Below are 13,473 nucleotides of genomic sequence, written 5' to 3'. Positions count from 1 at the left end.
TCAATCTAACTCTTGCTTGTTGACACTTCCAAACAAATATTGCATTAGTGCAATTCTTTAACTAAAGACCTATGTTTGTGGTTTAATTACTTTTATCCTTGCTTAATTCTCTAATCAATCTCCCTGTGTTACAGAGACAAAAATGGCTGACGCCTTATCCCAGAATACCGATGTCACGGTACGGTCTCTGTTACCTCTAGTAATGATGATTTTTATCACCGGATCATCATACCCTAAGGTCCTTCTTATAAAAGTACTTCATGTGCTAAAATTAATCACAGAATTTGTACTAACAACACTTGATTCAAAACCATTAGAGAAAGCAACGCAGAATTATATTAATGATAATCCTAAAGAATTGAACCAATTTCCCTTTCCAGCTCTCAAAGATAAATGTGATTCCACGTGCCCTTTGGCACTGGAGAAGGAATGTCTAAAGCAGCCACAACAAGTGGATCAGGTACAAAGTAACCAGACTACCAATGACAGATTTATTTCTGCATTAAATATGGTACTGAACACCAACGAAAACCTTAAGGTCCAAATGGAAGATATACAAAAATCAATTACCTATTTTAATGTCGTCACTAAAGAGACAGTAGCTCAAATAGCTAAATTAAAACAAAGTATTGATTTAATTAAAAGTCAAAAGCATGAAAATGAACAACTTACGATTAAGAGTAATCAACAACAAGAAGATATTATTTTACTTAAGAGCCAGATTCCTAAAAAGCCATTAAACCTTCCCAGGTTTGAAACAGAATCTGATTCTGATCAAACTGATGTTGAGTTGTTAAGAGATATTAACCTCTTTCGTAAAGGTCATTCAAAAGGAACCACAGGACACCAGATCCCTAAAAAGCCATTAAAACTCCTAGCTGTCAATTCTGAGATTCAGACAGGCCAGGCCCCCAAAACATACTGTGAGGCCTTGAAAGTTTTACCTGACAAACCAGATGTTTTACCTGACATCACAGTGTCTCTTCAAAGTGTTCCTTTTGAAAAAGTAACTACCAACTTATTAGACAAAATAGCACATCATATTCCCAGGTTTGAAACAACATCTGACAATTGCGATATCGTTGGGTATTTAAGAGATATCGACTACTTTCTTAAAGGTTATTCAGATGTAACCACAGGACACAAAGTCCAACTTATCGGTATGTCCTCTAGCTCTGAGGTACGACGATTTATTGAACGTCAACCGTCGGATGTTGTTGAAAACTATGATGCTCTGTCACAGAGTCTCATTGGGGAATATAAAGTCCACAAGTTGGAGGGAATATCTGCCGCCCTTTCCCTAAGACAAAAGAAAGGTGAACGTCCTAGCACCTTCTTTGGTCGCTTGAGGAGAGCTTGGTTTTCAGATGAGAACACTATTGATATGGAGGAAGATCAAACATTTAAATCAGTCTTTCTAGATCGACTTGATACAAGCATCAGACCTGGTGTCCGAGACAACACGGACAGAAATATGTCCAGCAGTAAATTAAGAACGGTCGCTGACCGAATTTATAATAATGATCTTATTGACATGGCTTGGGAAAATAATACCAACCAGCCTCACCCACAGGAAGGTCACAGCGTTCCTGCAGTTGTGAGCTCACCTGTCCTATCCAGACGGAAAAAGAAAGCTTTGCTAAATGCTGATAAACAGCATTGGCTCTCAAATACTCCTGCGGAAAGATCTGTGGACTGGCGACTGAGGTCTGATGCGTGAATAAAGTCTATCCTCTCATGCTAAATTACTAGTGATAGTTCATAAATTAAAAGTAACCAATGGAATAAAAACTAAAACCTGTGTTATTATGCTAATCGATACTTGGACTATAACCTATAGCATTTTTACCCTGTCAAATTGATTCACTGACAAAACATAAACCTGCAAACTATTATGCATTTGGGGCTCCCTATACGTGTATGTCCTCAGATATACCAGAACAGCTGCTGGCATATTATGACAGGCATTCCAAATATTTTCATAAATCAAGGTATCATCAGTAACCTTTGACCTCTTGATTTTGAAATGGGGGGGTCTTTGCATATAACTTTGTGAATCTCCTTCAAAGGAGATATGCTGCTTTATGTTGTTAAAATGAGTCCTTAGACTAGCACTAGTCAACTTAGTAACACAGTACTTCCAAATACCACTTTGTTACTCTGTCACTTAGAATTAATTGCAAACTGAACGGAGTTAACTTAGTTTTTCTGTAACTCTGTTTTACAGACCGCGTCGAGACATCTGCCATTGGGGGATGTATTTTTATTTATTTTTATAAGTTGCTATTGGCTCTCAAGATATCTACCTATCGCCCAAAGTAGTCAACTTCCATAGAAACCTTATGTTTGGTATTCACTGGTTAATAAGCTAGTAGCCTACAGGGTGGAAACTGATCCACCAATCAATATTAAACTATTACCTCCTACACTATGCCCCATAGGTTTCAACTTTTCAAGTACTGAAATAACCACCGGCCTGCATGTTGCATGTCCCTGGCTGGTGCATGTTTCTTAAGTATAGGTAGGAACCCCAAGGAATGACCCTCCATATAGAAGTTTGGGGAAGAATTCTCAGCTTTGACCCAACCAGTCAACATAATTCCTTCCTTTCTTTTCTTTATTTTCTTTCCTTTATTTTCTTTCTTTTATTCAAACTTAGTGTAGTCCCCCTATACTCCACTCTACACAACTACTGTGGAAATAGGAAATCCCCATTTCCTTATAGGGTAGACCAACACTCAGAATAAAACCCCAGTATTGTTTATAATATACTGCATGCCTGGTTTTACTCCTTGAATAATAAGTCTATGTCTACTCATAATCTCAGGATATTTTCATTAATGAAATCAAATTATGGATCAGTAGCATTAACATACTATAGGCGTAGCATAGAGATATGTTCTTATGCCATGGATTTGCTAACATGATCTATTGCTTCCCTGAGTTCATTGATTGTGCTTTTATCAACTAAGTTTCATAATCAAAACATCACCAGTAACCTTTGATCTTTTATTATGAAATGGGGGATTTGTAGTAGATATGGGGTATAAAGGCACAATTAAGCTATCGCATCCAGCTATACCACATACAGCATTGGATGACATCTAATGAACATCATGTGAAGTGATTTCTCTCTTCCATACTGACACCACATGGACAAGCATGTAAGCAGAGAAGCCGGACAGATATAGGCCTACAGAGGGGTCTGCTGACCTTTTGACCCTCAAGAATGGTCTCAATTCCTGCACCAGTGGCATACTTTGTGTGCACAAAGGTACACTGAAACTGTCCAATTCCAGACATTGGCCTTCATGTTCATAGGTACAAGGAAGGAAATCTATTTGATTTGTTTCCTACAGACTCAGAGACTCAGGTCCAAGGGATACCCTTGTACCATAAAGACTTGATTCCATTTTAGATGGATTATGTATCATAAAGACTTGATTCCATATCAGCTGGATTAAGTGTCATAAAGACTTGATTGCATTTCAGCTGGATAAAGTGTCATCGCCACAGATCACACCCTGACTTTGGATGTCAAAGGTTGAATGTTCCACTCAGTCACAAAAGCATTCATTCACAATTCCTTAACCATCAATTGGAAATATGACATTCACTGTACAATAAATGTAGAAATGTAAATGTGTACATGTAAATACAGATTGTGTGTTATGTGAAATCTAAAGCCATGAAAAAGTGCATGCGTACACCCTTTCCCAAAATGAACTTCAAAGACATTTGGCCTCACAACAACATGTGACGACGTCTGGAAATGTCACGAGACATCTCAATGTCTCCATCTTGCAAAGAGAGTGACATATATGGTAACTGAACCATGTATTGCACAACGAACCAGAACTATATATTAGGGAGGCAGACAGAAGCAAGACAGGATTAGTGGGGGAGTGGGGAGTCCAGAAGACCAGAGGAAGAGACCAAGGAGCCAGAAGGATGAAATGGTCTACACAGACCAGATCCCGACGCTCTGGCCTAAGCGTCCACCAGGCGATCCCAGGCACTACATCAACCAAGCCCAGGGGTTAACCACAGACCAAGAATCGATACTTGGGAACCCCTGCCGCTTGCAACGCAACCTCTCTCCCTCAGAAGACAGAAGACCCCAGTCTGTCTCTCTCTCAAGCTCTCAACAAAGCCAACGCTCAGGAAAGTGATTGCATTTTACATCAAGTTTCTAAGTTCATGGCAAAAGAACATTATCTATCATATATTTATTTCATTATCATTTGATTTGTTTCTTCAATGCTATTTGAACCTGTATTAACCCTTGTTTAAGAATTCATTTGATTATTGTTCTACTAAGTTTGTCTATTAGCTTAGGTGTGAAAATAAATTGATTCATGTTTTTAAACAAGTCTATTATTTGCTCAAAGAGTTGAACTTACTTGTTTTTGACACATGCAAAGTAAGAAAGGCTATGAAATGGAAAAGATCTCTTACCTTCAGATTCCATAGATTTATTAAGATGAAATAATAATTGATTATTTTATAATCTTTTAATTGTTTTATTAGTGGTTTAACTTAAAGGCTAAAAATACAAATCAATCTGGTGCTTATTCCAAAAGCTCATTTCACTGGTGCCCCTTCTTAAATTCAGATTGATTTTGAGTCTTAATTTTTGAACTTATAATTCATATTTTTATAATTATGAATTACACTAATATAAAGTCTACCGGATTAAATGTAACACCATACATACTACTGTATCAAGGTCAATTATTTATTCTGCATTTGAAACACGACCACCATTTGACTCTCAGACCCAAAACTAAGGAATATTTTGTTATTGTTGGATAAGATTTTGTCCACAATTCCATATTGATGTGGTACCATAGGAGACATAACAGGCAAACATTGACCAAGATAGGCTACCAATCATTTTACATTCTCTAAATGTGTAGACTTCTTGGAAATTAAAACCCATCTGCTGCCACCTGGTGGACGCAGAGCCAACCGCAGACTGCCGAACCGTTTGTAGCGACACACATTGGATTCACATCCTGTCTGATCTTAGATGCTAAATAAATAGCGTAGTGAGCTAAAATGGCGAATATGGTTTCATCTGCGGGTTTGAGTAAATGGTGCGCTGTGACTGGCCAGTCGCTGTGATTGACAGCCTACACCTAAACCTAACCCTAACCTCAGTAAAACTATACCTAAACCTAACCCTAACCCTAACCTCAGTAAAACTATACCTAAACCTAACCCTAACCTCAGTAAAACTATACCTAAACCTAACCTCAGTAAAACTATACCTAAACCTAACCCTAACCTTAACCTCAGTAAAAACTATACCTAAACCTAACCCTAACCCTAACCTTAACCTCATAAAACTATACCTAAACCTAAGCCTAAGCTTAACCTCAGTAAAACTATACCTAAACCTAACCTCAGTAAACTATACCTAAACCTAACCCTAACCTTAACCTCAGTAAAACTATACCTAAACCTAAGCCTAACCTTAACCTCAGTAAAACTATACCTAAACCTAACCTCAGTAAACTATACCTAAACCTAACCTCAGTAAAACTAACGCAGTGGCTGGGGGGCGTTTCCAAGAACCCGAACCCGCAGATGAAACCCTTTTAACGCTAAAATGAAGCCATCCTTGCTCTAGAAAGTGCCAATGCGATAATCAGCAAAGAACATCGCACGTTTTATCCAAACCATGGAGAGCTCCGTAGATTTAGAGTTATTCAGCTTTTTAGTCAGCCTGTATAATGGGAGGTGAACGGCAGTGCGGTTGCGCAATCCGGTCTAGGATCACTGAAGAAGGAAAGGCCAAGCAAACAAAAAAGAGAAGAAAAAAAAGAAATCAGCGATCCGGTTCAATAATAAAATAAAATAAATCAATAATAAAGCTTATCAGACGGAACGTTACACCAGAAGCAGTTGCCGGTTGGATTCCAACAGGAGCAGTACATTTGTTAATTAATGCAGATGTTTAACACACGGCAATTTAACTCTATTAAACCAAATGGACCCCGAACAATTTGAAGAATAATTGTTATTGTGGTGCCTGTGGTTAACCTGACGCTGCCAGATGAGGGCGGTATTGGGTAACCATGTTCCCCAACACAGCACTCATCTGGGATCTCTCAGGCAGTTGAGCTGACAAAAATCCGTTCCGTACCGGACCAATCAGCGTGAGCTAAGGGCAGGACATGGGCGAAACCGGATGTGAAGCTATATAGACACGTCAATATGATTGGTTGTGTTTGCACGCCCACACGGTGATAGACAGACGGTCCCATCCAATCATCTACCAAGTATCTTGAAAAAAAGGAACAGCCCCGTCATCGAATTTGCTTCCGCGATCCCAGATCCCAATAAGCTGTGAAACAAATTTGTGTAGCAAGCTTCTTGGATCTGGCAGCGTCAGGTTAGCCTGTGGTACCACATCAATAAATACTAGAGAGAATTCAATTGGTGGTCCATGGCTCAAGTGCAGGATAAATAATGGGCCTTGATGTGGAAAAAAGGGTCTAAAACCACTGCTCTGGATTATCAAGAGGGGAAACCCTCATTGTATTACTGTGCCCCCCCCCCCCCCCCCCCCCCCAGAGGGTTCAGTATCCCTGCGCCCTGGGCTTGCCCTCTGGATGCCATATCTTTTCCCCCTTTTTGAAACTAGCTCCTCGCCACTCGCCCCCTAAACACTTCCACTCGGTTTGAGCATAGATGTATAAATAATAGAGAAGATACTGGAATTCCCCTCCCATCCATTTGCATTGCGTCTATTATTTATATATCTATGCTCAAACCGAGTGGAAGTGTGTAGGGCGAGTGGTGAATGGCCTTTGAGTCTCTGGAATCCTTCCTCTTCTATCCATAGCCATTGGCTGCCCTTTTCAACAGCTCTGGACATAATGTCGTTGACTGCGTGCCAGTGGGTCTTTCCCTCATACTCCCATCTCCTGGAGTTTATAAAAATGGTCAAATAATATAAGAAAAGAGGCCAAAAATACAATACAATACAGAATACAACAACCCACAATATTTATCTGTGGAACCGTGAGGCAAACAAAATGTAATGCCTCAACTCCTGCAATTACAATTCCTTGTCAGGGTAGAGGGTGGGGGTTTCCCAGTTCAAATATGATAATTTTTGGGGGCCTGAAAAGGTTGAGAACCACTGGCCACTGGCTACAAGCCCCCCTGTCACACGCACGCACGCATAGCAGCACTTGGCTCAGAGCCTCTGCCTGATGTCCAAAGCCTAATATCTCTCCCCGGCAAAGTGGGAATTCCCCTTTAGGCTAGCGGTTAAGATGTTGGCTTAGTTTCCACGCGGCAGACAGACCTGGGTTCAAAGCCAGTGAGTTACATAAGCACTTTAAAACTAATCTCTATCAAGGCAGAATCAGAGCTCCACACCTACAACGTGTTGGAGTTGTGTTGTTAGTATGAATGAAAACAAAGATCCACCTGCAGAAGTGGAGGGCTGAAGGAGAGTAAACTGAACAGGTCGATGGCAGGGGGTGGCCCCATGAGGCAAATTCAAAGGAAACATTTATTGTATTTTATAGATTATAAGAACAATGTTCAACCTGGATCTGTTGTGAACTTGTATATTAGCTGTTTTTTTGCGTGACAATGGTATGAAGGTATAAAATAAATAAAATAGGGTATAAGTGGTTAACACAATTTCAATTCAATTCAAAGGGCTTTATTGGCATGAGAAAAACACACTCCACATTCCCTGTGGTTCCCGCTATTCACAACTTTTTTCCCATTGTCATTCATGAAATGGAGGTACAATCACGACGAGGTGATTCTTCAAACGTTAGTGAAACACTGCGGCAGGTATCGAGTAGTATCGATTCCTACTACTAGTCAATTACAAAAACATATATTGCTAAGAAAATAATCATTTAGCTGCATCTCTCTCTCTCTCTCTCTCTCTCTCTCTCTCTCTCTGGGATCAAATCACAGTCACCAGGTCTGTGCACTTTTCATTTCCCTGAACGTGGAGTGAGTCGGCGATGGTTGAAAAACAACGCTTCACATTATAGTCCAACGATGCGGTCTCACAGAGGAGGTGTTGTGATGCGTTCTGTTTGTCTCTCTGTTGCTCAGGTTTATGTTTACACCACATAGGAACACCGCAACGCAGAGGCTCTGACCCGCTATAGGCCCATAGTGGTAGTTTAGAGGTCCCAAGGCTGCTGTTACATAGAACAGCGGTTCTCAACCTGTTAAGGCTGAGATGACTGTCATTTCTCCAAGAGTTTTTTCCAAAAATAATCAAAGTGCCGTACAGAGCACAGTACACTACAACACCGTACAGTTGACTAGTTGCCTAGTTGTTTAACTCTGTTAAACTATTTTAATATTTGTACATTTAAAAACTGTGTACATTGGTGACTGTCTATAATATAGCATTCTAGCTGATCTTGAGGCCTACAAAAGCGGGGAAAGAAAATCAATCTTATCAACTAGTCAACTAGTACCAACAAGGTTGACAAGTGGATTTACTAGTTGACTAGTTGAAATAGTCGACTACCGGTAGTTGCTTAAAGCCCTAGTACAGACTGAGCACAGTACATTACAGCACAATACAGTACAGAGCACTGCACAGTACAGTAACTACTAACTATAACAATAAATGTATAGTTGCACTGCTCAGTTCACACAGATTTTGTATAGGTGTGAGGTTGTAGATGGGTTATTTTCATCCTTTTTCATAATGACAGGCCCATACATAGGAACTCCAGGTTGAATTAAAGTGTGGCTGTTTGTCTGTGGCTTTTATAAATGTTTAACCAATGAAGAGTATTAACAAGATCTTGTAACTAAATAATAACTACATTGGCTCTATTGGAGCACACATGGCTCTCTGTTCCATTTCACTGAAAACGAATGGTTTTACTCAGCTTTCATTTTCGTTGGCGCAAAAAATGAAAGCCCGGGGGAACGCATTGGCCGGGGCTGACGGACAGATCGGTGAGATGATCCAATCAGGGCGTGCACAAATCTTGACAGCGACCCGCCCCTCTAGACCAGAAACCTAACACGTTAGCTCAGCTGAATGATAGTTTGGAACCAACTGGACCCTTATGGGTCTGTAACTCTGGGAGTGTACAAATGGAACCAAATAAATGTGGGGGTCCTTGACATGAAAAAGTTTGGCAACAGACATTTCATCACTTCTTTTCGTATCTCCTATACCTGAATCTCTGTCAACTTGTCTTTTTAATTGGTTTCCATACCACAGTACATTTTAACATGCGGTTGATCTTATAAAAGCACTACTGGTAATGCCCACAGGGGAATAAAATGTTATTGCGTTGTTGTTGTTTTCGTTGTTGTTTTTTTCGTCTTTGCCCAAGAGCTTTGTCTTGCTATTATGCAAAACATCCCATTGCAAGAATAATTGAATGTGTCATTTTGATTGGCTTCACTCGAGATGTGCACTCAGACAAGCTCTTGAAAAGTGTTCAAAGGAACAACAATAATATTAGGCCTGTGGTGAATAGTCGAGAGCAGAATTTATTCAGTGAAGTTTTTAATTATATAGCCGTAGTAATGCATGCATGTATTATATATATATTTTTTAGCACAACGCTTAATTTTTAATGGATGTTCCCCTGGCTTCCTCTCATTCATCTCATTATTTCTATGTTAATGTTATGACATTGCTCCATATGTCTTCTGTGTACTTTGAATGTAACCCCCCCTAGGGTAGGTACCCTCACAAAAAAACATGCAGTGATCCCAGTCGCGCCTGATGGACGGGAAAGGAACTGGTCGGAATAACGTGTTCCTTCCACGCGCTACTGTACGTCCAACCAGGGAAACTCCCCCCCTGTCAGGTGTAATATGCATGAAGGAAGCATATATGAGTTCAGTCCGTTGCTCTCCCCAGGTTGGCAGAGGGTGTGTACTGTGTAGAGCCCAGGATCACATTAGATAATTGACACAGGGGGGGGTGAAAAATGGGTTACAAAATTGTGGGATAAAACATTATAAAGTAATGGATGTAACCTTAATTAAAAGGTAAAGTTATCAAAAGTACAAAGACTGCAGCCCGGTACAGCCCTCCCACTGTTACCTCTGTCTGGGTAGGATGCCTACACAATACATTCACAATGACTGATAATTTCTACTTATATTATTTGATTATAGTATCAAGTTGGTTGAGAACCATGGTGCATTTATATAGCACCTTTATCCAAGTCACTTTACATAGATTGTACATTACATTCACACACACCATCCGGTCACTCTACCCCTGAGCCACCGCCGCCACTTGTCCATGACCATCCCAGTCTTAAGGTTCTGAATGAATTACTAGACACGTTAATCGCCTGCTTGAAAGGACCATTAGTATTGTCTCATGTGTGCAACAAGGGATATCATCATCTAGCCTTTTAGTCTCGCGTTGCCAGACTGTTGCCTCTCGCAATGTTCAAATGCTTCCATCATACAGTCTGGAGCAACGGAAGCTCTATCATGACTGAGTAAGCAATAAAGCGGAAGTGGAGCCTCCTCCCCACTTCTGTTTCGTCTTTACAGTCGTGCAAATGTATCTTAATTTCACCTAAGCATAGCTTAACACCCGCATTAATTTCTACTTGCAAAAAATAGATTTCAATCTTACTACTACTTTGTACTACTAGGACTAAGACTAAAAAATATGTTAAAAAAAATAAAAATAAAAAGTTTGATGAAAAATTTATAATAATTATATAATAATATAATAAATTAATAATTTACATTTTGGGGATATCTATCACAATAATGAATAAAACATGTTATAGACATTCTAATGATCACAAAAAAACATATATTACAATTATTTTACCTACTTTTATTAGGGTAAAGGTCAAAAGTCTTAGGTTAAAAAAAATTGCACAGAGTCTAGACATTTTTAATTTGTGTGAATTTCAGCCTCTGTGGGGGGTATTTATATGCAAATATCATGACCAATGGCATTGAAATGGCATTGCAATGAACATCACTGATGACGTTTAGGTGAAAAAAGAACAGAAAAAAAATAAAATAGTAATGAAATAAAAAAGGTTTTTGCTAAAAAGCAACGCTGGGTCTTAGAGGGTTAGCAGAAATGGACATACAAGATAAGCTCTAAAGATATTTTAGCGCGAGACTATCTAGCCTTATACAGAACAAAGTAACTATTGCACTCCTAGTTCTGATTACGAGGTTTGTTTGTGAGCTAAAAAAACCCAACAACAACATGTTGTGCTATCTACCATCATGACGTTTGACTATGGAGAAGGTAAAGAATGTTGGTCCTCCTGCAGCACATGTGGAGCCGAGGGTGGGGAGGAATACATGATGCTTTCAGAGTATGTAGTAGTGTTCCCTGAAGAAGACCTCCTAGGTCCAAACGTTGGATAATAATAAATATACAGCATCGTGGCTACGCGTGTGCGGCCTTTCTCTCATTTTTCACTTAGTAGTGTACACCTAACACCACCTAGTAGGAATAGAATCACAATCCCTGGCAGTGCATGTTCCCCTACTTATTACAAAGTGATATATAGACATCCACATTACTTATTCCAAATGTACTACTCTCTCTCTCTCTCTCTCTCTGACACACACACACACACACACACACACACACACACACACACAGTAGTGTGTGTCTCACCGTTCATGAGTTGGGCGAAGGGTTCGGGGCAGGTGGTGGGAATGTGCAGGGTGAGTTTGTTGACCGCTACTCCGTAGGCCACGGCCAGGCCGTCGATGCCTCTGTAGGGGGCCTCGCCCGTTAGCAGCTCCCACAGCAGGACGCCGTAGCTGTGAGGGGAGAACACAACGTGTCAGCAGGTTATCGGCCGCTCAATGATTTATTACAGTGATTTTCAACCCTTTTCCTTTCAAGGCCCATTATTTATTCAGCCACAGGCCACCATTTTGATGACATTTAGCCTCTCAGACCCAAAACTTAAGGGATATTTTGTTATTGTTGGATAGGGTTTGTCCACAATTCCATATTGATGTTGGTACCAGAGGAGAGATACCATAGGTGGTACCATGGGAGAGATAACAGGAAAACATTGATCAAGATAACAATAATTTTACATTCTCTAAATGTGCAGACTTCTTGGAAATTAAGAAATGCAGATTGTTTAACAGTAATTTAACTCTTAACTCTCAAAAGTTAAAGATCTACAAGGGTCCATTTGGTTACCACCTGGAACCCTCCTCAAGGACCACTGGTTGAGAACCACTGCTTTACAAGGTTTCAGCCCGACGTACAGAATGCATGGTGTGCCTGAGTGAATAATTCCCTGTGATTGTATTGTATTATCGTCTTATTTTGTATAGTATTTGGTTTACTGATGGCTGCAAGACAAATTACCCCTCTGGGATAATATAACGAAGCAATAACCTTGCCGTTCATTGCAGATTTCAAGGGTATAAGTGACGGAAATAATTGCTTAGTGAAGAACAGTGCACACACACACACACACACACAAAATACCGAAGTGTGCGTACGACTGGAAGAGCAAACTCATAAGAACTAGGCAAAGTATGACGCAGGACATTTGCATACGCGCACGCATGTATGACAGACAACACGCCGAGTTGCATGAGAAACTTGCATTGTGTAGAAACAGCCACACGCAGAGGCACAGGGGGCCATGTGGAGACAACAGCATATGATGCAGAGCAACTGCCCTGGGTCTTCAACCTGGGGACCCCCCAAAAATCAAGAGGGGACCTCCCTGGGGGTCGTGACCCACAGGTTGAGAACCAGCACTGTTCTAAGCTGCGGAAGCGTGGCAGTTGTACAGCTTGGATGTCGCACGCGCACACACACACACACACACACACACACACACACACACACACACACACACACACACGAGAGCCTGAGTGAAAATGCGCCGTGGTGAGAGCATAAGTGGATGGCGCGGGCCACAGCCCTTTTCTTATATAGCTCTATAATTACACCTTCCTTCCGCCCGCTGTGACTGTGCAGAAACGATGCTTGCTGCATGGTCTCCCGCGGGCTCTACTCGCTGTCTTTGAGCGACAGTCTCGGAGACAAGCGGCTATAGGCTCCACGGCAGCCATATTGTCGTGAAATTGGACTGTTATGTTGCTTCCTTCACAGGTGTTACAGGTGATAATGGTAATTATGGTCTGTGTTCCATTGAGGCGTTTTGTTGGCTCACTGGAAAGGCCCTTCTACACTAAATGGAACAGAGCCTTAAATATTTTGTGAAGCCACTAAGGAAGGGACATCCTGAAAGTTCATATAATGGCCTGTTGTGGCGCTGTCATTGGGCCCAAAAAAACCCATATCCCCATAGAGGTCCATGTATTTGGGCCCAAATTCACCTAGACTGTATTACCTTAATAAACATGGTCATGAACAGGGCTCGACAGTGCGACTAGGTACTCGCATTTGCGACTAAAAATATCACCGTGCGAGTTGTAAAATTAGATTTGTCGCTCAGATGCGACTACAGGATT

The 13,473-nt window shown here is 40.7% G+C and overlaps 2 protein-coding genes across 2 annotated transcripts in view; both read right to left on the bottom strand.

Annotated features, from left to right (window-relative positions):
* Window positions 1-13,473, bottom strand: part of rela (v-rel avian reticuloendotheliosis viral oncogene homolog A) — a 285,280-nt gene that overhangs the window by 176,531 nt on the left and 95,276 nt on the right. The gene's annotated exons all lie outside the window — the stretch shown is intronic.
* The window catches only part of LOC310875728 (mitogen-activated protein kinase kinase kinase 11), a 75,286-nt gene that overhangs the window by 29,226 nt on the left and 32,587 nt on the right, over window positions 1-13,473 (bottom strand). Inside the window, exon 3 of the mRNA XM_083789046.1 lies at window positions 11,639-11,787. Coding sequence (XP_083645172.1) covers window positions 11,639-11,787 — 149 coding nt within the window. The remainder of the gene's footprint in view (window positions 1-11,638; window positions 11,788-13,473) is intronic.

This window comes from Protomyctophum parallelum (genome assembly GCF_964188405.1).
Source record: "Protomyctophum parallelum genome assembly, chromosome: 18".
NCBI lineage: Eukaryota > Metazoa > Chordata > Actinopteri > Myctophiformes > Myctophidae > Protomyctophum > Protomyctophum parallelum.
This window is presented reverse-complemented; position numbering and strand designations above follow the sequence as displayed.